The 27,461-nt window shown below is 42.9% G+C and overlaps 2 protein-coding genes across 12 annotated transcripts in view; one reads left to right on the forward strand and one right to left on the reverse strand.

The window, feature by feature from the left end:
• Rbm10 (RNA binding motif protein 10) overlaps positions 1-9,060 on the reverse strand; it is a 28,277-nt gene extending 19,217 nt beyond the window's left edge. For 5 of the 11 annotated variants that reach the window (XM_005324008.4, XM_005324007.4, XM_078034879.1 and 2 more), the window contains exons 1-2: positions 8,745-9,060; positions 6,897-7,038 (exon numbers count right to left, since the gene is read on the reverse strand). In XM_005324008.4, the coding sequence (XP_005324065.1) occupies positions 6,897-7,038; positions 8,745-8,814 (212 nt within the window). In that variant the 5' untranslated portion in view covers positions 8,815-9,060. Of the gene's footprint in view, positions 1-6,896; positions 7,039-8,744 lie in introns of those variants that run through there. The other 6 variants (XM_013358011.4, XM_013358010.4, XM_078034883.1 and 3 more) reach the window with 4 other exon arrangements.
• A 189-nt stretch (positions 9,061-9,249) lies between these two features.
• Ndufb11 (NADH:ubiquinone oxidoreductase subunit B11) lies at positions 9,250-11,577 on the forward strand. Its single transcript, XM_005324014.5, has 3 exons — positions 9,250-9,748; positions 11,047-11,177; positions 11,355-11,577. Exons 1-3 carry the CDS (start codon positions 9,542-9,544, stop codon positions 11,476-11,478), a joined length of 462 nt encoding a protein of 153 aa, XP_005324071.1. The 5' UTR covers positions 9,250-9,541; the 3' UTR covers positions 11,479-11,577.
• Positions 11,578-27,461: the final 15,884 nt, after the last annotated feature.

Genomic DNA, 27,461 nt, shown 5'->3' on the forward strand with positions numbered 1-27,461 from the left:
TTAAATGGATTGGGCAGGTACTTCAGTATAGAGTGCTTGCATAGCATGCTCAGGCCCCTAGGTTCAATCCCTGGCATTGCAAAAACAACTCTAGAAAAAGCCAAAATATAGCAGAGGACAAGGGAACAACTTTACAAAGTCAGAAAAATTCTGTTCAAAAAACAAATAAACAGAAAGGAAACCAGTACAGTAGAGGAAGGGGACCAGAGGGAGGGAAGAGGCATTGAAAATGAGCAAACTGTTATATACATTTATGATTATGTCAAAATGAACCTCACTAGTATATATAACTGTAATGCAATAATAAAAACATTAAAGAGAGTAAAATGCCTAGAGGAGCTCTATCAAGTATTAGAACATATTATAAAAGTAGATCAGTTAAAACATGAGCCGGGCACAGTAGCACATGCCTGTAATCCCAGTGGCTGGGGGGCTGAGGCAGGAGGACCTCAAGTTCAAAACCAGCCTCAGCAACTTAGCAAGGCCCTAAGATCTTCAGCAAGATCTTTTCTCTAAATAAAATATTAAAAAAAGAGCTGGGGATGTGGCTCAGTGGTTAAGTGCCCCTGGGTTCAATTTGGGGTACCAAAACAAGCAAACAAACGAACAAAAGACCACACACAGATCAGCAAAATAGAGTCCACAGCACATAAAAATGCACACAGAAATTTAGTACAATCCAAAAGTTATGTCTGAAATTAACAAGGCAAAATGGATTAGCCAATAAATAGTGGTGATAACTATCTGGCCTAGGGGACAGAAAATTACAGTTAATGAGCCAAATCCAGTTACTTTAAGTAAAGTTTTACTGGAATACAGCTATACTCCTTAATTTACATGTGATCTATGAGTACTTTCAGTTGAGTAGTTGCAATAGAGATCATACTGTCTGCGATGCTAAAAATATTCACTATCTCTACAGAAAAAAATGTGTTAACCACCAAAAAATAAAGTTGTATACTTACCTTACCTCTAGCCTCAAACTTGTGATCCTCCTGCCTCAGCCTCCCAAGTAGCTGGGATTACAAGCATGTACCACTGTGTCTCTACCTTACCTTTTTAAAAATACTTTTATTAGTTGCTGATGAACCTTTATTTGTATACAGTGCTGAGGATTGACCCCATTGCCTCACACATGCTAGGCAAGTGCTCTACCACTGAGCCACATCCCAGCCCTCTACCTTATTTATTCCAAATGAATTCCAGATAGATCAAAAATTTAAATCCCCAAATAGAAAAACATAAAAAGTACTAGGAAATCTAACAACAAAACTCATTACTTCAAGCATGGGAAAGGCCTTCCTCAGCAGAAATCATAAAAGAAAACAGATACAATTGGCTTTGTAAAAATCAAAAATATCTGAAGAGGGGACTGGGGTTGTGGCTCAGCGGTGGAGTGCTTGCCTTGCACATGCAAGGTCCTGGGTTAGATCCTCAGCACCACATAAAAATAAATAAATAAAGGTAAGGGTATTGTGTCCAACTACCATTTAAAATAAATGAATGAATAAATAAATATTTTTAAAAAAAATCTAAAGAGTAAAAAATAACATACTTGAGATAAAGCAAGTATAGTGAAATGGTATAATCTAATGGATGAGTAGACAGAAATTTACTGTAAAAGTCTTTTAATTTGTCTATATGCTTGAAATTTCATATTAAAATACTGGAAAAGGCTGAGGATGCAGCTCAATAGTAGGGCACCTGCCCATCATCTGTGAAGCCCCGAGTTCAATTCCTGGTATGGAAAAAAAAAAAATGCCTCCAGACATTTTTCTTGTTTTCTATTTTTTTATAATTGTTCATTCACTTGTTCATTCAACAATTATTATCATAATATTTGCTATGAGTTGGGCACCATTTAGGTGCTACAGATACTGCTATGAACAAAATGAAGTCTGTCATGAGCTTGGCTTGAGACCCCAATTGTTTCTTTACTATAAAAGCCTAAATGATAAGTTACTGTCAAGCCAGTTGTGGCACATGCCTATAATCCCAGCAATTTCTAGCTACTTGGGAGTCTGAGGCAGAAGGATCACAAGTTAAACGTCAGCTTCAACAATTTAGTGAGACCCTGTCTCTAACTAAAAAAATAAAAGGAGCTTGGGATGTGGCTCAGTGGTAGAGAATCCTTGGGTTTGATCCTCAGCACTGAAAAAGAGTCACCCATCAATAGCATGAGTTATTTTTAAGATTGTGGATATAATGGTCTTTCCATGTTTGTTTACTATAGGTATCCCTTGCTATCTGAACTCTTTATCAGAATATAAGAACTAAATTGATACAAATAAATTTTCATTTTTTCATTTATATACTTATTTATTATGGGGGCAATGCTGGAGATCAAATCCAGGGAAGCATTCTACCACTAAGCTATGCCCCCAGCCCCCTAAATTCTTGGATGAAATCTTGAACTCTGTGACACCCAGGATGACAAAAAATATTTAGATAGTGGGAAATGCTTTTAATTGGCCACAGAGCAAAAAAACCTTCCAAAGGCAGACTTATTTTATAACACAACTAGAGGAAGACAGACACACAATACATGGGGACCTCCACAAAATGAGTATATTTCTAAGAACACATAATACCAAAATTGACAGAAAAAAAGAGACGGAATGATAATCAAATACCCAGGTCCTGGGCTGGGGATGTTCAGTGGTGGAGCATTTGCCTAGCATGTATAAGACCATGGGTCTAATTTCCAGCACTGCAAAATTGAACAAACAAAAACCCAGGTCCAGATGTGTGTGTGTGTGTGTGTGTGTGTGTGTGTGTGTGTGTGTGTGTATGTGTGTGTAGTACTGAGGATGGAATTCAGGGGCACTCTACAAATGAGCCATATCCCCAGCCCCCTCTGCCTTCTAAATTTTGAGACAGGGTCTTGCTAGTTTCCTCAGCCTTCCCAGTTGCTGGGATGAAAGGTGTGTGCCACCAGTCCCAGATCTAGATGCTTTTATTATTTTTTTTAATATTTATTTTTTTAGTTTCCGGTGGACACAACATCTTTATTTGTATGGGGTGCCGAGGATCAAACCCAGCGCCGCAAACATGCCAGGTGAGCGTGCTACCACTTGAGTCACATCCCCAGCCCTCTAGATGCTTTTAAAAGTGAGTTCTAACCAGGCCTGGAGGTACACACCTGTAATCCCAGCAAATCAGGAGGATCCCAAGTTAGAGGCAGCCTCAGCAACTGACTGTTTCAAAAACAAAAAAGCGCTAGGGATGTAGCTCAGTGTTACAGTATTCCTGAATTCAATCCTGTGTGTGTGTGTGTGTGTGTGTGTGTATCTTATCAACACCTACCATGTTTTAAATTTTTAAAAGTAACATTTTTGTACAATTTCTCCAATAAAAAGAGAAAGAGTAAATAAAGGCTATTCAATTCATGTCACGAGGCTACCTTGATTCCAATCCCAGATAAATACAGAAAAGAAAATCATAGGATCAGTGATAAATACGAATGCAAATACCCTAAATATTACAATTACAAATCAAATTTAGTAAATATACAGAGATCACTAAATAAATTTCTGCCCAAATTTCCTAAGTATTCAAAAAACTCAAACTAAGAAACAGTTTACAAAACAACTGACCTTAAAACATGCCAAGGTCATAAAAGACAAAGACCAAATAACTGTTCGAGAGATTAAATGAGCCTAAAAATACAAAGGAGTTTAAGGCAATGTGTGATCTTGGATTGAATCCTGGATTGAGAAAAACCAGCTATAAAGGACATTATTGAGAAAACTGATGATATCTGAATATGGGCTTTATATAAGATGAAAGTATTATATCATTATTAAATTTCCTGATATTGATGCCAGGCATGGAGGCACATGCTATAATCACAGCTACTCAAGAGGCTGAGGCAGAAGGATTCCAGGTTTTGAGGCCAGCCCCAGCAACTTCATGAGTCTCTGTCTCAAAATACATGACAAAAAAAATTAAAAGGCTGGGATATAGCTCAGTGGTAGAGCACGCTCCTGAGTTCAACATCTAGTACTGCAAAAAATAAAATAAAAATAAAAACAAACTCAACAAGAATTTTAACTGAGATGACAGTAGTCAATGCCTTAATGTAGGTGAAAGATGAAAGTAAGTAGTAGTTGGATCCTGCTGAAGTATCCAGATGCCTCATATCTTACAACAATTTCAGCATGAAAGCTTCCAGAATTCTCTGGATCTGTGGCACAGGCATCCTCCTTTTCATTATCACATCAACTGACTCAGGATCTAGTTGGTGCACAAACTAAGAAAATACAGACAACTGGCATGGGAAGGGCCCACAGAAGATGTCATGTTCCCATTATCCCTTTATAAATTTCTATGGCAGTACTGGGGATTGAACCTAGGGCCACATGAATGTTACCTTTTTAAATTTTTTTTTTTGTCTTTTTAAATCCTTTGTTTTAGCCCCCACCCCCGCCAGGGCTGAGGACCCATCCCAGGGCCTTGCCCATGCTAGGTAAGCACTCTGCCACTAAGCTTCATCCCCAGTCCTTTTTATTTTGAGACAGGGTCTCATGAAATTGCTTAGGGCCTTACTAAGTTGCTGAGATTGGCCTCAAACCTGTGATCCTCCTGCCTTAGCCTTCTGAGTCACTGGGATTACAGGCATGCACTACCATGCCCCATCTAAATTGACTTTAAAAAATAAGAGCAAAGAGGGAGTTATTCAGACATTCTGTAGAGGCATAATAATGAAAACAGTGAGGTTCTGGCACAAGAATAACCAAGTAGACCAATGGAACAAATTAGATCACACGAGGAAACTTGAAATCAGATGAGATACCACAAATCAATAGAGAAAGAATGGACATTTAGGAGGTGGTACTGGGCATTGCCCACTATATGAAAAAAATAAAACCAGAATCCACCTTATATCATATTAAAAAACAGATTCTAAAGACTTGAATGCAAAAGGTAAAACTACAGAGTATAAGAATCTTTGTGATTTGGGGCAGGAAAAAAAAGAGAAGATTCTGAAAGCACAAATTAAAAGGCAATAAAGTATTGATTTTAGCACATCAAAATTAAGAACAGGTAACCATCCTTTGGGGAATCGTTAAGTAAAATGCAGCCAGCACACCCCATGGTGCCTTTGGCAGCAATTAGAGGCAAAGCACTAATATACAAACGGCAATCCAGACACAGCTTAAAAATACAGTGCTGAGTAATACGAAGTTCAAGAAGCAGAACAGGACTGTAGCACTATGCAGTTTGTGTAAATTGAAAACACAGACACTTGAAACAACACTACCTATTTTAGAAGGATACACATCAAGCAAAATAGAGCAGCTGCCCACAGAGGTGGGAATTGGGAATACAAACAAAAAAATAAACACAGCAAGAGGAGGGCTTTTTCTACTGACTGGCCTATGATAGAAACCTACCCTGAACTGCAAAGTGTGATTAACTCAAACCTCTGCACTTCAGATCCTTGAAAAGCCAAAAGAAAGCCAGTGGCTTTACTTGGTAATAAAGTCTAAAGCAATTATGTCACGTACTCAAACTCAGAAACAGCCATGGGGAGTCCTTTTGGTGAATACAGTCCAAAATCAAATGCCTTTGAAAAGACATATTTGAAGGTCAAGACTGAATCATACTAGTCAATGATACTATCTCAAATATGGGTTCACCTCTCAAAAAACATAACACTATAATTCTTCACTTTAAAAGAGAAATCCTTTGTTTTTGCTTTTTGTTGTTTTTTGTTTGTTTGTATGTTTGTTTGTTTTGTGGTACTGGGGACTGAACCCAGGGCTTGGCAGCTGCTAAGCAAGTGCTCTGCCACCGAATTAATTCCCCTGCTCAGGAGAAGCCTTTTGTTTTGTTTTTTGGTACTGGGGATTGAATTCAGGGGCATCTGACCACTGAGCCACATTCCCAGCCCTATTTTTTATTTTATTCAGAGACAGGATCTCATTGAGTTGCTTAGGTCCTCGTCATTGCTGAGGTTTGAGCTCACCATCCTCCTGTCTCAGCCTCTGCTCCTGTCTCAACTTCCCAAGCTGCTGGGATTACAGGCTGCACCCAGCAAGGAGAAACCTTCTGTAAGACGTTTCAGGAACTGTTTTCTCCCTGACATTTTACACATTCACTGACTCTGAAGAGAGGCTTTCTGGGAGAGTTAGATCTGCTTTCCTAGGTAAACTTGTCGTGGACGGATTTCCTGCCTTAGAATCACCTGGGGTGGCAAGGATACACTAGGATGGCAAGGAATGGCAAACTTTTACCCAGGAACTCTGTATTTACCCAGTGTCCCAAATGTTTCTTGTTTGTATCAGAGTTGAAAAATAAAATTGTATGTAAGTATCCTTTCTAAGACAAGCACCCTGCTAACTGCAACCCAACCATTCCTGGAGTCTTTCCACTCTAATCTGGCTTGCCCCAATGTTCCAGGCAAATAAATCCCTGACTCTAAAACCCAGGCCTGACCTCTCCCTCTCCTCCTCCCCCTCATCCTCCTGTAATGGCTGCCTTCATTTTGGAGAATGGCACCACATACCTATCTGGGTCCCCAAAGTTGGAAATCTGGGCCTCAGCCTTCATTCCTCCCTTTCTCTTGATCTCTTCCCACCCTCACATCCAACCATGGTACTGATCAAGCTGTTTTGTAATCACCTGTAAAGTGTGTGGTCTCCCTCATGAGACCCTAAGTACAGAGGTCTCAAAAGGGAGACCTACAATCTTAAGTCTCATCCGTCACTGCACTCCCAGAACCTACCACAGGTCCTGGCACACAACAGGTGCCAAATAAATGTGTGCCAAAAAGAAACCACTCGTCCAATGTGTGTTTCCTCTGCCCAGAAGTCCTTTCCTAGCATCCTCCTGGATCAGTTCTCACAAGGGAACAAGCCTAGGCTGCTTGGGAGGGGCGGGAGTAAACTCACCGTCTTTCATACTCCATGTCTTGATAGGGCCTGCGGGGGCTGCTGGGGCCCCTCCTCAGCCGCTGGCTCCGTTTCACTTCCCAGCCACCCCCGCTGCTGCCACCATGATCTGCCAGCCTGGGTGATGCCTCTTGCAGGGACTCTGGGGAGAAGGGAAGGAAGAAAGGGATCAAGGCAGTTGGGGGCAGAGAGGGTCTCCTTGAGAGACCCTCATTGTCAAGGCTCTCTGCTGTCCCTCAGCCCAGGGACATTGTTTTTAATCTCCTACTATTCCTGTGCATCAGAGCAGGAAAGCGGCCCCCTCATGCAAACATGAGGCTTGAGCCCACTGCCAGAGAAAACAGCAAAGCCTTCATCAGGGAGCATTCTGCAGAGACCTGTTGGGTCTCTCAGTGAATCAGGGCTTTTGGTCGGGTAGGCAAATTCAAGCCAGGGGCTACTTGCCTCAGGGGAACTCCCAGTGCAGAAAGATTTGCCTGAGATTAGGCGCCTCAGAGATGAGACTTCACAAGGATGGAAATCTCAGGCCCCCACCAGGCACCTTCCACCTGCCTAAGGTACCATTTCATCCTTCAACAAAATGCTGGCGGCACCCAACAAGTCAGCAGAGACCATGAAAGGCTTTTGGGGGAGTATGAGAAGAGACAGCCACCACCTCCCTGGGCTCCTGGCCAAACACAGCAACTAACTCGATTCTGATATACAGCCGGGTCCCAAGGTGGCTCTCTCCCCAGGGCTCTGAGGCCAAGTTCTCCAAGGCAAAAGAGGCCCTTTCTGAACTATTCCAAAACACTGTGCTTTTCTGCTAGGATGGAGATGCAGAAGAACTGCATCCAACTTTCAGGGCTTCCATGAGAACTAAGGGAGTCTAGAGAGCCATGTGACCCTGCTAGGGGTCAGAATGTATCACAGAATCATGCCCCACCCTCTAAATAGAAATCAGGTGAAGTCAGGCGGTTACAGCACCTGCCCAACACTAGGTTGCCACCACACCTTTCCTCCTTGTACACACATACTAATTTTCTCTTCCTCCTCAAGCCAGGGGGAACCAGAGTTACCTGCTTCCAGATGGGTAAAAGTGAGAATCCGAAGCAGGCCACGGTGGCTGAGAAAACCCTCAACAGACTCTGGCAAAAAGGCCAGACTTTGGCATCCACACAGATAGGAGCCAAAGTTACAGACACGAGCTCCAAATAACTACGAACCAAAATCACAGAAGGATCCCACGTTAAGAGCCTAATCAACAGACTGAGCCCCTTTTCAACTGATGGAAGTCCGTGTCACAGAAACGCCCCAAGAAAAGGGGCGCAAGTCACACATTCCCTGACAGTCGCTCTGCACTTAAAGTGGGTATGGGCAAGTAACAAGACAACCCCTGCAAGAATAACCACCAGAGTCACAGATATACATCCCAAAGATAAAGACCAGAGTCATAGTCTCTCTCAGCACCCGCACCCTCCCCCTCCCCGACGAATAAGGACCACAGCCACGGACATTTCTCCGTGGACAGATAAGTAGCAAAGTAACACAGGTCAGTCAGCATACCTCCCTTATGGATAAAAACCAAAGTCGCAGACATGCGCCTTCCGGTGGATAAAGTTCGGGGCGGCAAAGGCACTAAGCCACTGAAGCCCACTCCCATCCGTCCCTCCCTTCCCCCAACCCGCGTGCACCCGTCCCGTGTCCCAATCGCGCACGCGCTTTTGCGCCAACATGGAAAAAAAAAAAAGACACCCCCCTCCTCGGTTCAGGCCAGACAGACATCCCTTGGCTCCACGCGAACCCCCCGACCGCAGTCCGCCCTCGCGCCTCTTCTAAGCAACCCCCCACACGCTCCGGACCCCTTACCTCCGCCCCCACGACCAGCGTCGACGCTCACCTTCTCGGCCCGGGCTGTCAAAGGAGGGCTCCCAGGCATCACCTCGGCCCGCCGCCACCTCCTCCAACTGTCCCAGCTCAGCCAAGGCCGGAGCGCTCAACAATCAAGTCCAAGGCTGGAGGCAGAAGGGAGGAGGGGGGAGGGGAGAAGCGCCAAGCGCGCTGCCCTCCCAAAGAAACTCACTGCCGCCTACTCCCAGCCGGCCGCAATCACCAGCACAAAATGGCGACGAGGAGAAGGGAGCCGGCGCTTCGACCACCATCCACCTACTAAGGGAGCGCGCTCTGGCCGGCTTCGTCTATTGGTCGCCGCTCGCCGTCGGCCGGCCCTGGCCGCTTCTGATTGGCAAGCGTATGCCACCTCCCCACTCCCCGTGAAAACGCCCCGCAAGTCCAGAAAAAGAGTAGCTATTGGCCAATCCCGCAAGGCCCGCTTTTTAGAAGCTTGGCTTCCTTTGAAGTTGAAAGCGAAGCGGAAGCTCCACCTCTTTCCCCACGGGGCCTGCCAGATGTCACCGCTTTCTTCCTATCAAGATGAAATTTCTCAGCCTGACCAAGAGGAAAAGAGCATGGTTGGTCCCATGAGGCCATGACAAGGGAGAGAAAGGAGGACTCCTCGACGCCCCGCCTCATAAGAACACAAACTTGAACCCGGGATCTATTTAATGAGGTGGGGGCGGAGCGACAATGATCGCGGTTGAGTCAACTGCAGCTGCGCACAGTTCCATTTCCGTCTCCGCCCCTGAGACCCTGTAGCACAATCTGTCATGGCGACCGAGCTGTTAGGTTTGTGCGCTCGCCGCCTTTTGGCGGCAGCAGCGATACGAGGGCTCCCCGCTGCCCGCGTTCGCTGGGAATCCAGCTCCTCAAGGGCTGTGGTCGCTCCGTCTGCTGTGGCGGGAAAGCGGCCGCCGGAACCGACCATGCGCTGGCAGGAGGACCCAGAACCGGAGGACGAGAACCTCTATGAGAAGGTGAGAGGGAGGGGGAACGGGACGCCGGAGGGGTCAATCGGGGACCCGAGGACCGGGAGTTGTAGAGGACGTTCTTAGGTGCTGAGAATTGCTCAGCCGGCAAAATCTTTGAAGACTTGGGAATTTTGCCTAGTTTGTTTTCGTCCTTTGTGCCCTGATATCTTCGGTCCAGGGCCAGAGGCTGGATTGACCTTATTTTGGAAACAGAAATTAAACCTGAAGTGCGGAGCGCTCAGGCACGTTTGAAAAAAATAGAATCACGTTAATACTAAACAGTGACAGGGCACTTGCCTGGTGTCCCTCCCTGTTTTAAACATTTTATATACATTAACTCATTTAGTCTGCAAAACAACCCGATTTTAAGGTAGGGACTCTCTTCTACAGATGAAGAAACTGAAGCACAGAGATGCGAAATTTCTTGCCCAAGCTCACATAACTGAATACATGTGGAACTGGTATTTGAACTTAGAGCTACCAGGTCTCCTGTGCCGTGTCAATAGCAGAGGCTCTGGACCCAGACAACCCAAGTTGGAATCCAAGCACTAACAGTTATCTGTGTGACCTTGGGCAAGTAGCTTAAACCCTTGGTGCCTTGATTTCTTTATAGAATAGGAAAAGTAATAGGACACCTTAAAAAAAAAACCAATCTGTTCTCATGTAATTAAATGAATCAAAAATGGCCAAAACAGCAACTGGCACTTTGAAAGTACTCAACCTTAAAAGGTGTTCATTACTGCCACTTTCTACCTCTAAGATGTTGTGAGGTTTGCATATTTGAAAAGACCTGGCGCATACTAAGTGTTTCATCAACACTTATCTCTGGTTGAAGATATTGGATATATAGGATGCTGTAGGGTAAGTACATGGAGAGTAACTAGGGTGCAGGATGCTATTTTATTAGGTTGAACCATAAGAGCTTGTCAGTATTCAACCATATTTTTTAACCTATAAAAATAGCAGTTTTCTGTGGTTCCTATGTTATCTATTAGCAAGGTGACTAGGGGATACCTCCTAAAGGAATTGGTGGAGTCAACTCTTCATTTGGCAATGAAATCAAAACCTTGAATGAGGAGATGGATCCAGCCATGATTAGATCTGGGAGAAAGGCTTTCTAGGCAGAGGAAACAACAGCAAGTGCAAAATCTGTGTGATGGGAAGGAACTTAACATATCCTAAAGATAGAGAAGTTAGTGAGGGAGGAGATGGATCTGAAGGAAGATTAGAGATCAGGTTATACAGGGCCAGCATACAGCTGTATGGCGCAAGGGAAGCCCTCACTCACCTCTCCTTTTTCACAGAACCCAGACTCTCATGGTTACGACAAGGACCCTGTTGTGGACCTCTGGAACATGCGGGTTATCTTCTTCTTTGGTGTCTCAATTGTCCTGGTCTTAGGCACCACCTTTGTGGCTTATCTGCCTGACTACAGGTACAAGGGGTATCTGAGAGAGTGGGCTGGGTAGGAGGCAGAGGAAGGGGTAGAAGTTGCAGGGCTCTCTGCTGGAAATCCTGTCCCTGCACCATTGGGAAATGGAGTGCTGAGGTGGGGTGGGGTACTGTTTTCTAGTGAAGTTTCCTCATATCCCCCCACTGCTTCTGCTTCCAGCATGCGAGAGTGGGCCCGCCGGGAAGCTGAGAGGCTTGTGAAATACCGAGAGGCCAATGGCCTCCCCGTCATGGAATCCAACTGCTTTGACCCCAGCAAAATCCAGCTGCCTGATGATGACTGACCAGTTGCTGAGTGGGGCTCAAGATGCACCACCTTCCCTACCTGCTACCTGCCATTCTACCCACTCCTCAGAGGGCGTAATTAAAGGGACTGAAAAATCTGACTGGCTACCATTGCTTTTGTTGTGAAGGGGGTTTGAAGAGGGGGGTGTCACAAGCTTTAAAAGGGCCACTGCAGCCTTTCCTGGGTGTTCTGGTTATCTATTACTGTGTAACAAACATCCTAAAGCTTAGTGGCTGAAAACTATAATATATAGTATAATCTTTTTTATGATTTGTGGGTTGCATGGGCTTAACTAGGTGGCCCTTCTTGGGATCTCAATTAGATGGTGGCTGGGGCTAGAGTCATCTGAAACTCAATTGAGCTAGACATCCAAGATGGTTTCTTCACCCGCATGTCTGGCATTTCAGTCTTCTTTCACATGGCTTCTCTTCCACAGACTAGAGTTCTTATGGGTTTGTTAAGGGCTTCTCTGGATGGCAGATATGAAGATATTGATGGCAGCCACCTTTAGAAATAAGCTAGCATATTGGGGCCTACATTTGAAGATGGAATGGGATGACTAAAGATTGAGGGTGATGCATGAGAACAGCTTTTCAATTGCTGAGGGTGAATAATATTTGTCTACTTCCCTTCTCTGCTGCTCTCTGGCTTTGGAGAGATCTTCCTCTGTCTTATATCTTGATCAGTCTAGGTAGCTCTCTATTCCGTTCTGTTCCAAATCTGGGTTGTCTCTTACTCAAGACACATCAGGGTTGAGGGTGTAGTTCATTCGTACAGCACTTGCCTAGCATATATGAGGTCCTGGGTTCCATCTCTAGCAACACCAAAAACAAACCCACATCTCTGCATGTGTGTGTGTTTCTCTCCTGGCCCCAATTCTCTTTCTCAAATAAGAAATCTTCCTCCCTTCATTTTCTCTCTGAGAATAGACTATCTCCCTTCCCTTGTCTGCTGGCATTAACACCCTACCTCCACCCCCATCCCTGCTCATCTGGCCTGCTGGACCCACCACCAAGGCAATAGTCTGCTCCTGGCTGATGAGTGAGTGTTAGGACTGGCCCTAGTCCATATGTATGTGACTAAAGCAGGAACCATATCCATATGAGCCTTCCTGTAAATGAGGACTATCATTACCTGAGTGCTTCCTTAGGGCCACTCTACCAACTCAAGGATAGGTCCCAAAGAGAGCACTCTTTACCCTCCAACCTGTATTTGCCAAAATGAAGTGAAAGGGGATGTTGACCTAGGCACCCATAATAATCTCAGTCTGTGGCTCAGAGAATCCACCCCGCCACACCAGGATGCAAACTTCAGAAGGGCAAAGATTCAGGTATGTTCTGCTTACTTAGAGCAGTGACTGGCATAGTATGTGTCTGATAAACTTTTTTAAAAAAATATTTTTTTATTTGTAGATGGACACAATACCTTCATTCACTTATTTATTTATTTATTTATTTTTATATGGTGCTGAAGATTGAACCCAGTGCCTCCTACATCCTAGGCAAGCGCTCTATCATTGAGCTACAACCCCAGCCCTTGATGAACTTCTGGTACTTACCTCTTATGTAGATGACATCCCCTGCCCATCCATGCCCTTCAGGTTTATAGCCCTAAGGATGAACACTTCCCTCATCAAGCTGTTTTGATTTCTGGTACTGGGGATTGAAGCCAGGGGTGCTTTACCACTTGAGCTATACCATTAACCCATTATTTATTTATTTATCTATTTATTTATGTCTTGAAACAGAGTCTCACTAGGTTGCAGAGGCTGGCCTTATAATTCCCCTTCCCAAGTTGCAGGGATTATAGGCATGTGCCACCACACTCAGCTTCTGAACATTTTTTTAACATAATTTTTTGTGGTGCTGGAGACCACACCCAGTACCTTCCACGTGCTAGGCAAATGCTTTACCACTGAGCCATATCTCTAGCTCTTTATGAATGTTCTTGTATACATCTCCCATCTTTTTTTTTTCTGGTACTTAGGATTTAACCCAGGGTGCTTTACCACCAAGCTACATCCCCAGCCCTTTTTATTTTTTTGAGACAGGGGACTTGGGGCCTTGTTAAGTTGCTGAGGCTGGCCTTAAACTTGCAATCCTCCTGTCTCAGCCTCCCAAGCCACTGGCATTACATGCATGTACCACCACACCCTCTTGTACACATCTTTTGATGGACATATGCATTCATTTCCCTTGGAAATATATCTAGGAATGCAGTTGCTAAGTTATGGAGTAAACATAATCAGCTTTAGTAGATCATGCCAATTTTCCAATGTACACTCCCCTGTGGCAGATTCACCATCATTTATTCTTTTCCATCTTTTCCAGTGTATCCATTTTGGCAGGTGACTGATATTTTAGGGCCTACATTGGGATTAAGGGGTGGAAATTGAGTGTCTATGGAGTGTTAGGCCCCTACAGTGTGCCAGGCACTGATGGATATGAGCCTCTGTTCTCAGGAATCCCAGGACTAGGGTGGGGGCTTGATGTGAGTAGTCAGAGAACATAATCACCATGTTTCATCTTACCATTCGACCCCAAGGCCATTTGAATGTTGATATTTTGGGACCCAGATTTGCTTTGCTAACATAACAGATACCAAACCTGATCCTTCAATCTAACAGAGCATTTCTTCTGCACAAGGCCCAGTGAACAAGGCGGTCCCTGTGGCAGGTACTATCATTTCCCTGTCCATAGCCCTGAGGCCTGTGCATTGGCCAACTTCCAACCATCAGATTCTACGTGGCTTTTCTGGAAGGCAGATTGCAGGTGCCATGAAATGAAGACCCCCACCCTGCCCCAAAGTAGCCTTCAACCCTGACTGATGAGAGCTGGTGAATAAATACTCTTCTCCTCTCACCCCTCAGATGGTCCAACTTGTATGTTCACCACTGGCCCTAAAACTCCTCAGTGGGAATATGCTCCAGTTGCCCACAGTGATAAACAACTGAAAAAATACTTTATTGATTTCTATGTGTGGTGGCACATGTCTGTAATCCCAGAGACTTGGGAAGCTGAGGCAGGAGGATCGAAAGTTTGAGACCAGCTTCAGCAATTTAGGGAGACCCTAAGCAACTAAGTGAGACCCTGTCTCAAAATAAAAAATAAGAAACAAAAAAGAAAAAGAAGAATAAAACTAAAAAACAAAATAGTCAAAATGAAAAATAAAAAGGGCTGAGGATGTGACTCAGTGACTAAGCACCCCTGCATTCAATCCCTGATACCAAAACAACACTTCCAACACTTCCTTGGTTGCCTTCTCTTCATTGTCTCACTTCCTCACTTTTCCAATGCCCTGTGGGCATGTCCTGGAATCACTTCCTACATAAACTACTTGACTTCAATCCTTGTCTCAGGGACACAAAATAAGACAGTCTCTGTCCTCAAGGACTTTATAGGTTGGTAGGTGACATTCTGAGATATCCTAAATTGAGTTACATGCCAGAGAATGGAGGGGGGCAGAGATATGTGGAGGTCATTTCAATCGACAGGTTCAAGCTAAATCAACAAAGAAAAAGAAAAAACTGCTCCAAATTTCCTTTCCTGTATGCTACAGATTAGCCCTCAAGGCAATATTGCATTCTGCTTTGAATCAACCAAGCAAGAAGCAGCAAAAACTTCTATTTATGGACTAACTGCCTATCCCAGGACTTTGCTCACCTGGCCGTGTCCTGCCCCTCTTATCTATAGCCAGTGTATGTCCAATATAAATGATTTATATTTCTTCTCCCCACAATTCATTCATTATACAGCACCCTGGCCCCTTAGGTTCAGTGGACATTTTTCCAACTGTTATCTGGTAACTTAGGAAATTTGTCCCAGCACTGGTCTTTTCACCTTTGCCTACTATCTGTAATAGCTCAAGAAACCCTTTATTTCAGAGGCCTCTTAGTCTCAAAACTTGATTTAACAAGGGCAAGGTGAGGATAAATAAGCACACAAAGCATCAGATAAATCCCACCAGAAGGCTAGTGTGACTGGAATATTATGATGACAAGAGTGTTTAGAGATGAGGTTATGGAAGTGGTCAGGGGCCAGAACAGTAAGGCTCCATGGGCCATAATTAGAAAGAGCTTAGATTTTATACACTGCACAAAGTTGGCCAGAAGCTTATGGAAAACAGATTAGCAAAGCACATCCCAGAAAATTTTGGACTGTCTAAATGGGATTGCTTACAGTTCTTCTCATGGATTGTCCAGGAAATAAAACTAAAATATCTTTTTTTTTTTAGAAAAAGGAAAAAGAAGGTTTATTACTTTGCTAGCAAAGAAAAAATACAGGGGACTCCTCTCTGAAAGGCTGTGATTCTGCCCATCAGCAGAAACAGGGGGCTTTTATTTGGGGTATCCAGGATTGAACTCAGCAGCACTCAACCACTGAGCCACATCTCCAGCCCTATTTTGTATTTTATTTAGAGACAGGATCTCACTGAGTTCCTTAGCACCTCGCTTTTGCTGAGGCTGGCTTTGAACTCATGGTTCTCCTGTCTCAGCCTCCGGAGCTACTAGGATTACAGGCATGTTCCACTGCACCTGGCCCTTTAATTTTATTTAAAGTACATAACTCTGCAGAAGACCTGGCATTATTATTAGTCCCATCTTTCATTTGCATCTGCAGAGGCCTCAGTGAGTATTGAGCCCAGGGTTTCAGGACCAGCCATGTAGTTTGTGAGCAGCTCCCCTGCGTTGGGAGGCTAGCTGCTGATCCATACTTTGTTCCTGTAGAATGAATGATCACTGGGGCTTTGAGAAGGGGTTTGAGCATCAAGCCAAACTAGAAAGGGAGAGTGCTCAGCATGCTGTGGCCTTTATCAGACAATACATTTAAGGAATAACAATTTAGGGGTAATGGTAATTGATAGATAAATAAGTAAAATATGTAACAGTGATAAATGTTGAGAAAAATGAAGCAGAAAAGGGTATCATATGTACCCACATATATGCATATGTGTATCTGTGGTTTTGTTTGTGTCCACATGCACATGTATATATGTTGAAAATTTAGTTCAAGTGGCCAAGGAAAAGTCCTCACTGAAAGAACTGTTGAGGGCTAAGGATATAGCTCAGAGGTAAGAGGTAAAGTGCTTGCCTGGCATGCCCAAGGTCCTGGGCACCGCAAAAAAAAAAAAAAAAAAAAAAATTCAGAAAGACCTGAGGGAAGTATTTAATTGAGGAGAAAACTTTGTGTTATTTATGTTTTATTTTATTTTATTTTTTTGGTTGTTGTTGTTTTGTACCGGAGATTGAACTCAGGAGTACTCAACCACTGAGTCACACCCTCAGCCCTATTTTGTGTTTTATTTAGAGACAGGGTCTCACTGAGTTGCTTAGCACTTCACCATTGCTGAGGCTGGCTTTGAACTTGTGATCCTCCTACCTCAGCCTCCTGAGCTGCTGGGATTACAGGCGTGTGCCACTGTGCCTGGCTTTTCTTTTTTCTTTCTTTTTTTTTTCCAGTGCTAGGGATTGAACCCAGGCTTTATGCATATTGGGCAAGCACCCTACCACTGAGCTACACCCCAATCCAAAGAGAGCTCTTTGAACAAGAGCTAAGTTCTCAAGATAGATAAACCTAATGGTTAGGAGCACAGCACTGGCAGCCAAGACTGTCAGGACATAAATCCAAACCCCCTCCATACCAAATGTATGCCTTTATGCCCTTGCTTTCTTCTGTAAAAGGGCTAATGATATTATAAGAATACATATGTAGTGCGAGTTGAACCCAAGGCGCTTTACCACTGAGCTACATCACTTGACCTTGTTAGTTATTTATTTAGATTTTGGGGGGAGGGTACTGGGGATTGAACTCAGGGACAACAACCACTGAGCCACATCCCCAGCCCTATTTTGTATTTTTTATTTAGAGACAGGGTCTCACAGAGTTGCTTAGTGACTCACTGTTGCTAAGGCTGGCTTTGAACTTGCCATCTCCTGTCTCAATCTCCCAAACTGCTGGGATTACAGGCATGTGCCTCTGCGCCTATTTATTTAGATTTTGAGACAGGGTCTCACTAAGTTGCAGAGGCTGGTCTCAAACTTGCAATCCTCCTGCCTTACCCCCCCCACCCCCCCCCCAGGTATACACCATCACATCTGGACCTCATAAGGATGTTGAGAGGATTAATGAGTATTTACAACATTGTCTCACACAGATTAGCTGTTTGTAAATATTGACCAGGTGAATTAATTCTCATTAATATTAATGAGTGATCATGCAAGTTTTTTTAAAAAAATAAGTGCCCTTAAAAAATAAAATTTGGGGCCAGTGTGGTGGTGCATGCCCAGAAACTGGGGAAGCTCAGGTAAGCAAATCACAACTTTGAAGGCAGCCTTACCAATTTAGTGAGACCTTGTCTCAAAGTAAAAAAAAAGGGGGGGGGCTTGTACATGATAGACAAGTGTTCTACCACTGAGCTACATCCCTAGCTCTACCTTATTTTATTATTATTTATTTATGTTTTTACTGCTCTATTGGGAATTGGACTCAGGGCCTCATGCATGCTTATGTTCTTTTAAAGAGAGAGAAGAAGAAAAGGGGAAGAAAAGAAGGAAGATAGGGAGGGAGAGAGGAAGGAAACCATAAAAAACTCATTAGGATAAAGCAGGAACTGGTGTGTGTGTGTGTGTGTGTGTGTGTGTGTGTGTGTGTGTGTGTGTGTTTAAGGTTGTTTTTGTTTTTTGAGGCAGAGTCTGTTTAAATTGACCAGGCTGGTCTTGAACTTGTGATCCTTTTGCCTCAGCCTCCAGAGTAGTTGGGACTTATATGCCTGCCCACAGTGCCTGGCCAAACTTTTTTTCTTTTTTCTTTTATGTTTGTGGGGGTTTTTTTGTTTGTTTATTTGTTTGTTTTTGGAAATATACTGACATTTTAAGAATCACAAGCTTGGAAAAGTCAAGACTTTATCCAGAGAGAAATGTGGAACCTAAGAGTTTATAGCAGAAAAGTGACCACAGCTTGAGCACAGCTAGACTGTGTGCCAACTGAGTGGCCTTGGAAAAGTCATTTCTCTCAGAACCTTTTTCCTCTTATAGACAAGGGGAGGGGGTCATGTTAGTACCTAATCCATGAGGATGGTTTAGAGTCTTCAGCAGACTATAATACTAATAAATGTTGACACAAATTAGAGTTGACTATATATCCTAATCATTTTACACATATTATTGTGCTCATTTTACAGGGAAGAACAATGTACTGTTCCAGTGAAACCTTCAAGACTGCTTTGGTTCATCAGGTGTAGTGGCACTCCAATAATCCCAGTGACTCTGGAAGCTGAGGTAGGAGGAACACAAGTTTGATCCTCAGAAATTTAGCGAGGCCCTAAGCAATATTGGGAAACCCTTTTTCAAAAATAAATAAATAAATAAATAAAATTAAAAGGGCTAGGGATGTGGCTCAGTGGTAAAGAGGCCTTGGGTTCAAATCAAGAGAGAGAGAGAGAGAGAGAGAGAGAGAGAGAGAGAGAGAGAGGAGAGAAACACACAGAGAGAAACAGAGAGAGAGAGAAACAGACGACTTTGGTTCAAATTTCAGCTTTATCACTTACAGATGTTTCTGCATCTGTAGTATGGGGATAATAAAGGTGCCTATTGCCTATTTGTAAGGATTAGATGAGGTAACATCTAAAGGCATTTAGAATTGTTCCTAGGATAAACAAGTAGTCAATAAGTATTAGTCAAGGGCTGGGGCTGTAGCTCAGTGAGAGCTTAGTGATTAGAGCACAAGGCCCTGGGTTTGATCCCCAGCGAGACAGCATATGCACATGCATACACACAAAATGTTATTCAGACATTAAAGCCTCTTTAAAAAAACAACTGCCCACATTTTTCACATAAACCAGCTAGGAGAAAAAGAGACAATCACATTTCTTTGCAATGCATACTGAATCCTACTAGCACACATCAACACTAAATAATACAGCATTTAATTGCATTTCTTATCAGAGTTTCTATTTTATTTTCATTAACTTTTATTATTATTATCTGTGGTAGTGGGGATTGAACCCAGGGTCTCCCACAAGCTAGGCAAGTGCTCTACCAATGAGCTACATCCTCAGCCTGCTTTATTTTATTTTGAGACAGGGTCTGTCTATATTGCCCAGGCTAGTCTCAGAGAACTTTTGGTCATCCTGACTCAGCTTCCCTAGTTGCTGGGATTACAGGCACGTGCCACCACATCCAGCTATTAACTGTTTATTAATAATTAGTAAGCTTATTAATAATTAAGCTTATTAATAATTAGTAATTACTAGTGTTAATAAGATATCTACTACAAGACCTTCATATTATTGGAGTACATATAACAGAGTTTTTGGAATGAATTAATGAATATGTATAAATACTCTATATCAATGGCTCCAAAGTATTATAAATGTATACTCTTAGACCTGTTAACAGAGGCATAAATGCATTTTCTTGGAATTTTAATTTAAAAAACCAGCAGCAATAAAATTTTTAAAAGTTATAAAATTTTTACAAATAATAAAACTTGAAAATAAAATAGCAAAACTAAAATTATAAGATTAAAAACTAAGTGAACATAAAACAAATAAAAATGAAGAGGCCAAACTATTAAAAAACAAAAGTGCAACAACATTCTCACCTTTCCAAACTAGGATTCCAATAGGTTCCACCTAAATGTTAAACACTGTCTGTGGTCACTTCTCAGCCTTTGTTTCTGTTAAAAATCTGAAGTCATAGTGACCTCAGGGGCCACCATTGTCCTCACCCAGAATTCTTTCTCCCCCCCCCAAAATTCTACTTGCCTTATGAACGTGGCCTCTTTGGGGGGAAGCTTTCATTTTGAAAAAATTAGTTCAAAGAAGTCAGTTTGGGATCTAACCCAATAAAGGTTGTTTATTTTTATTTATTTATTTATTTATCTATTTATTTATTTACTTATTTTTGATACTGGGCATTCAACCCAGGGATGCTTAACCACTAAGCCACATCCCCAGTTTTTTTTTTCCTTGGGTGGGGGTTTACCGGGGATTGAACTCAGGGGCACTCAACCCCTGGGCCCCATCCCCAGCCCTATTTGCATTTTATTTAGAGACAGGGTCTCATTGAGTTGCTTAGCACTCACTTTTGCTGAGGCTGGCTTTGATCTCGTGAGTGATCCTCTTGCTTCCACCTCCCGAGCTGCTGGGATTACAGATGTGCCGAGCTTCCAGTTCCTTTTATTTTTCATTGAAGCCACGGTCTCGCTAAATTGCCAAGGGCCTTGCTAAACTGCTGAGGACCGCCTTGAACATACGATCGTCCTGCTTCAGCCTCACAAACTGCTGGGATTACAGGTTTATGCCACCACATCTGGCCTCTAAAAGGCTTTGATTCATCAAATTTAAATGTATTATAAAACAGTTTCAGACACAAACCTTCATCATTTCCCATACAGGGTTTCAACCCTGGCAGTTTGGATAAAAGCCAATACCTAAACGCTACAGAAGAAACTATAACAGCAACACATCGAGTGTTTTGGCCCCATCCCCAGGTTTTTCCCACATTTTTTATTGGTGCATTATAGTTGCACATAATGATAGGATTTGTTGTTACATATTCGTACTTGCACACAATTTAACAATATAATTTGGCTCACATCACTCCCCGGTACTTCCCCCGCCTCCTGCTTCTCCTCCCACCTGCTAGTCCCTTTCCTCTGCAGATCTCCCTTTGATTTTCGTCCCCAGATTTTTGTTTTTACATACTGTGGCTGCATTGAGACTCTGGGCCCCGCTGCCATTTACATCACGAAAACAAACACTGCCGGGCTGCCTTCCTTCCTCCGGTAACATTGGCCACGGAAAAAGACACCTTTTTTTTTTTTTTTTTTTGAGAGAGAGAATTTTAATATTTATTTTTTTAGTTCTCAGTGGACACAACATCTTTGTTGGTATGTGGTGCTGAAGATCGAACCCGGGCTGCACGCATGCCAGGCGAGCGCGCTACCGCTTGAGCCAGGCAGAGTGGCACACGCCAGTAATCTCAGTGGCTCAGGAGGCTGAGACAGGAGGATGCTCATCCCCAGCCCCTTTTATTTTTTAGACAGGGTCTCACTAAATTGCTTAGGGCCTCACTAAGTTGCTGAGACTGGCCTTGAACTTGCTTGCCTGATCCTCAGCAATTTAGGGAGTCCCTGTCTCAAAATGAAAAGGGCTGAGGATGTAGCTGAGTGGTAAATTGCCCCTGGGTTAAAACCTCAGTTACCAAAACAAAACAAAACAAAACACCAGCAGAGAAAAACTGGGATAGGCTCAGGGAGTATTTCCAGACCCGCCCGTCCGTGCCAATAGAGGCGGAGCCAGTGGTGATAGGTATCTGTGGGCCAGAGACAGCACTTAGTTTTGTCCCCTGTCCTTTGGAGGAACTTTGACACTCTTTAAAGACTGCCAGGAGGACCAATCAAGAACCCAGAGACTGCTTTGAGGTGCCAGGGTGTGCTGAGCTAAAGGATGAGGGCTGATTGACAAAAGTGGCTGAGCAGTGAGCCCCGGGTTTGCACCCGCCCCTCTTTTGCGCGAAGTGGGCGGGGATCAGAGCTTGACAGAGTCTTTCCATTCAGTGAGAACCTCCGAGTCAGGGTCCCTTGGGTAGTACGTGTCTTTTGGCAGTAAAGGGTAGGTTCTTGTTTTGACTAACTCACTTGTCATCCAATAAGCAGGTCTGCTTGAGGTGGGTGTGGGGCGACTGATGGAAGAAAAAACGGGGTTTGTTTGATCCTCAGCAATTTAGTGAGACCCTGACTCAAAATAAAAAGGGCTGAGGATGAAGGGGAGTGGTAAATTGCCCCTGGGTTAAAACCTCAGTTCCAAAAACAAAACAAAACCTTAACTGACTCTTGTTTTGCTTTAAGAAACCCTAATTCCATCGGTAGCCCCGCCCACTTATCTGTTTAAAAATCACAGCTTTAGAATTAGTTTGGCTTTCCTGTGCTGTATGGAAACGTGGCTTCCTATTCAGTAGCCCCTGGAAAGAGAGTCTTAGGGGTGGGGAGTTGATATAGGAATGGAATTTGATATGAGGTTGCCTGGCCTGGTCTATGAGAGAGAGGGGCTCTTTCTTCCTTTGGATTGAACCCAGGGGCACTCTACCACTGAGTTATGTCCCACCCCTTTTAATTATGAGATAGGGTCTCACCAAGTTTCTGAGGCTGGCCTTGAACTTGCAATCCTCTGGTCTCAGCCTCTCCAGCAGCTGGGATTACAGGTGTGCACTACCATGCCATGTTGGAGGGGACTTGTTTCTGAGAAAGGGTCTCTGTAGTGGTTGATGGGGAGTTCTGGGGACAATGATGGAGGTCTGTGGGAGATGAGTGATGGAGACAGTGGTTGAGGTCAGTCTGGGTCACCCATGTTGTCTGATGACACCAACTGGAATCAAGCAGCTGATGGAGTCTGTGCAGCACATCACTACCATTGTCTCCCGAATATGGCAATGCATCTACCATCATGGTTCTCTCCCATCTCCCCCCCTCAATATTACTCCACGTTTTCCACGCAGATCATTTGCAGTGTGATAGTGATGTGCCTTTTGCTATAAAGGCCACACAACCATGGTCAAGAGTCAAAGTGTTGGACAAACATTCTGTGCTGCCTACCATTGGCAGGTATCTGATATTGTTGAGTCCTTAAAAATGCAGAGATTGGCTAGGCATGGTGGCACACGTCTGTAATCTCAGTGGCTTGGAAGGCTGAGGCAGGAGGATAGCAAGTTCAAAGTCAGCTTCAGCAACTTAATGAGGCCTTAAGCAATTTAGAAAGACCCTGTCTCAAAATAAAATAATAAAAATAAAAAGGGCTGAAGATGTAGCTCTGTGGTAAACTGCCCCTGGTTTCAATCCTCAGTACCAAAAAAAAAAAAAAAAAAAAAAAAAAAAGTTTGAGGCCAGCCTCAGCAATTCAGCAAGAGAGGCCCTAAGCAACTTAATGAGACCCTGAGATCTTGTTTCAAAATAAATAAATAAAAAGGGCTGGGGATGTGGCTCAGTGGAAAAGCACCCCTGAGTTCAATCCTAGTACCAGCAAAACAACAAAACAAACAAACAAAAAACCAAAAAGCAGAGAATGGAGTTATACAGCTGTAAGCCAAGGTACACCAAAGATTACCAGCTAACTATTAGAAGTTAGGAAGAGGCAAGGAGGATGGAAGGAAACCCCTAAAGGTTTCAGAGGGAGCTCATTCCTGCTGACTGCTTGAATTCAGACTACTAGCATCCAGAATCATGAGAGAGAAGAAATTTCTGTTGTGTGTGTATGTGAGTTAATTTTTTCAAATTTTTATTATTTTTAAGCCTCCAAGTTGTGGCACTCTGTTAGATAGCAGCCCTAGGAAATGAATACACTATATTCATAAAATGAATTAGGGATTTAACCAACCTCTTTTCAATCCTCTGTAAGAACTGATAAGATATTAAGTTATATGTTCCTTGAATGTTTTGTAGAAACTTTTTTTTTTGTGCGTGTGTGGGGTGCTGGGGGTTAGAACCCAGGGCCTTGTGCATGCAAGGTGAGCACTCTACTAACTGAGCTATATCCCTAGCCCTGTTTTATAGAACTTGACTGTGAAACTTCTAGGCTTACTATTTTCTTTGTGGGAAGATATTTTTATTTTTATTTATTTATTTTTTAATATTTATTTTTTAGTTTTCGGCAGACACAACATCTTTGTTTGTATGTGGTGCTGAGGATCGAACCCGGGCCACACGCATGCCAGGCGAGCGCGCTACCGCTTGAGCCACATCCCCAGCCCCGGAAGATATTTTTAAAATAAGAAGTAAACTCTTAGCCGGGTTACCCAGAGACTGTCAGGAGGATCTCAAGTTCAAGGCCAGCATGGGCAATTTTGCATGATTCTGTCTAAAAATAAAATTTTATTTGTTTATTTGGTACCAGGGATTGAACCCTGGGGTGCTTTACCACTGAGCTATATCCCCAACCCTTTTTAGTTTTTATTTATTTATTTTTAAATTTTTTTGTTGCAGTTGGACACAATACCTTTATTTTATTTTTTTAAGAGAGAGTGAGAGAGGAGAGAGAGAGAATTTTTAATATTTATTTTTTAGTTCTCGGCGGACACAACATGTTTATTGGTATGTGGTGCTGAGGATCGAACCCGGGCCGCACGCATGCCAGGCGAGCGCGCTACCACTTGAGCCACATCCCCAGCCCAATACCTTTATTTTTATTTATTTATTTTTATGTGGTGCTAAGGATCGCACCTCACACATGCTAGGCGAGCACTCTACAGCTGAGCCACAACCCCATCCCCCTTTTAATTTTTTATTTTGAGACAGAGTCCCACTAAGTTGCTGAGGCTCACCTTGAACTTGTGATCCTCCTGTCCCAGCCTCCAGAGCTGCTGGGATTACAGTTATGTGCCACCACACCTGGCTTCAAAATTAAAGTTTAAGAAGGGCCAGGGATGCAGACGGTGGAAGAGTATTTATCTAGTATGCATGAAGCCCTGAGTTCAATCCCCAATACTAGAGAGAAAAAAGAAAGAAAATCTTCAGGCACTTACTGTGTGTGCATGTGTACATATCTGTATGTTTTGATACTGGGGATTGAACCCAGAGTTGTTCTACCATTGGCTATATTCCCAGCTTTTTATTTTTTTATTTTAAGATAGGATCTCCTAAGATGTTGAGGGTCTCTCTAAGTTGCTGAGGCTGGCCTTGAACTTTTGATCCTCCTGCCTCAGCCTCCTCAGTAGCTGGGATTACAGGTAAACCCCATGATGCCAAGCTTAGTAGCTGGGATTACAGGTAAACCCCATGATGCCAAGCATGTACCTCAAACACATATACACTTGTGAACAAGGTAGGGCAAAGACCTTGCTCTCATGGAACTCCCACAGACAGAAAAAAATATATGTTCTGAACACACACACACACACACATACATATTCATAAACCATTGGTAATGTTCAGTAGGCATTTAGATATGTGTGTGTCTAGGGCTCTGCAGAAAGGTCTGAGATGTACATTCAGAAGCTGATAAATTGAAACTGTGGAGAGAAGAAGTATAGGCATTCCTTTATGTAAAATTGTTTCTAACACAATAATTCCTCATACTATTTGTGCTATCTCAGGTCTGTGATATCCTTTCTGGAAAAGTTTGTGTAGGATTGGTGTTTTTTTTTTTCCTTTTAAATACTTGATAGAACTCATTGATAAAATTAGTTAGAACTTCCAGTATAATATGGAAGAGAAGAGAGAAGAGTTGATTTGCAGAGGTACTGGGGGTTGAGCCCAGAGATTTTTATTTTGAGACAGGGTCTCACTAAGTTGCTTAGGGCCTCACTAAACTGCTGAGGCTGACCTCAAACTTGTGATCCCCTTGCCTCAGCCTCCTGAGCTGCTGGGAAAATAGGCATCTGTCATTGCACCCTGCAAAAGTAGCTATTTCTATTGTATTCCTGATTGTATGAGGAAAGCTTTAACTTTTTTACCTCATTATTTTAGATGCAGAATTTTTTTACACACCCTTTATTTCATTGAGGAAGTCCTTAGTTGACTGAGAGGTTTTTGTTTGTTTTGTGTTACTGGGAATTGAATTCAGGGATGCTCTACCACTGAGATACACTCCATCTTGTTTTATTTTATTTTGAGATGGGATCTTGCTAAATTGCTCACGCTGGCCTCAAACTTGCAATCCTCCTTCCTCAGGCTCCCAAACTGCTGGGATTACAGATATGTGCCACTGTGCCTATCATTTGAGAGTTTTTATTAAAAAAAAAAAAAGCCTGCTATGGTGGTGCACTCCTATAATACAAGCGACTTGGTAAGTTAGGGCAAGAGGCTCACAAGTTCAAGGCCAGCCTCAGCAATTTAGAGAAACTCTCAATAACTTGGTGAGACCCTGTCTCAAAAAACAAAACAAAAAAACACAACAACAACAAAACACACACACACACACACACACAAAACAAAGGAATGTAGATGGAATGGGGATGTAGCTCAGTGGTAGAGCACCTCTGGGTTCAATCCTAGGACAAAAAAAAAAAGAAAAAGAAAAGAATATTTGATTTTTGTCACATGCTTTTTCTGCATCTATTGAGATGATCATATGGTTTTTATTTTTCAGTTAGTCAATACTCTGAACTACAATGATTCATTTTGAAGTGTTATGTCAGCCTAGAAATCCTGGATTAAATCCCACTTGGTCATGATGTATATCTTTTTAATATATCACTAGATTGGATTTGCTGAATTTTTGTATCAATGTACATGAGAAATCCGATTTTGGCATCATGTTAATGCTGGCCTCATGTAATGACTTTATAAGTAGTCCCTCATCTTCAAATAGAATAGTTATTTCTTCCTTAAATTTTCTTTTTTTTTAAACATGTACAAATGAAGCCAGATTTATTTATTTTTTATTTATTTATTTTTTTAAAGAGAGAGTGAGAGGAGAGTGAGAGAATTTTTTTTTCTTTTTTTCTTTTTGTGAGAGAATTTTTATTATTTATTTTCTAGTTCTCGGCGGACACAACATCTTTGTTGGTATGTGGTGCTGAGGATCGAACCGGGGCCGCACGCATGCCAGGCGAGCGCGCTACCGCTTGAGCCACATCCCCAGCCCCTTCCTTAAATTTTCTAATTTACCAATTATGCTATCTGAGCCTGGAAGTTTTCTTTTTTTTTTTTCAGTAGTGGAGAGAGAAGTTTTTAACTGTAGTTGCAATTTCTTTAACAGATATAGGACTATTCAAGTTATCTATGTCTCCTTCTTCTCTTTGTTTTTTTTTTTCCTTTTTTTTTGCAGCCCTGGGAATGGAACCCAGGGCTTTACACATGCTAGGCAAGTGCTCTGTCACTGAGCTATATCACCAGCCCTATTTCTTCTTGAATGAGCTTTGGTAAATTGTTCCAATTTCATATATGCTGTGGAATTTATTTGCAAAGAGTTGTTCAAAATATGCCCATATTACCAGGTGTGGATGGCTCATGCCTGTAATCCCAATGACTCAAGAGGCCAAAGAAG

This window comes from Ictidomys tridecemlineatus, chromosome X, assembly GCF_052094955.1.
Source record: "Ictidomys tridecemlineatus isolate mIctTri1 chromosome X, mIctTri1.hap1, whole genome shotgun sequence".
Taxonomy (NCBI): domain Eukaryota; kingdom Metazoa; phylum Chordata; class Mammalia; order Rodentia; family Sciuridae; genus Ictidomys; species Ictidomys tridecemlineatus.

Excerpts from the sequence above, each read along its gene's own strand:
- Ndufb11 (XM_005324014.5), top strand. The coding sequence starts at position 9,542 with ATGGCGACCGAGCTGTTAGGTTTGTGCGCTCGCCGCCTTTTGGCGGCA. Across the intron at positions 9,749-11,046 it reads ACGAGAACCTCTATGAGAAG|AACCCAGACTCTCATGGTTA; the intron begins GTGAGAGGGAGG and ends CCTTTTTCACAG. Across the intron at positions 11,178-11,354 it reads GCTTATCTGCCTGACTACAG|CATGCGAGAGTGGGCCCGCC; the intron begins GTACAAGGGGTA and ends TTCTGCTTCCAG.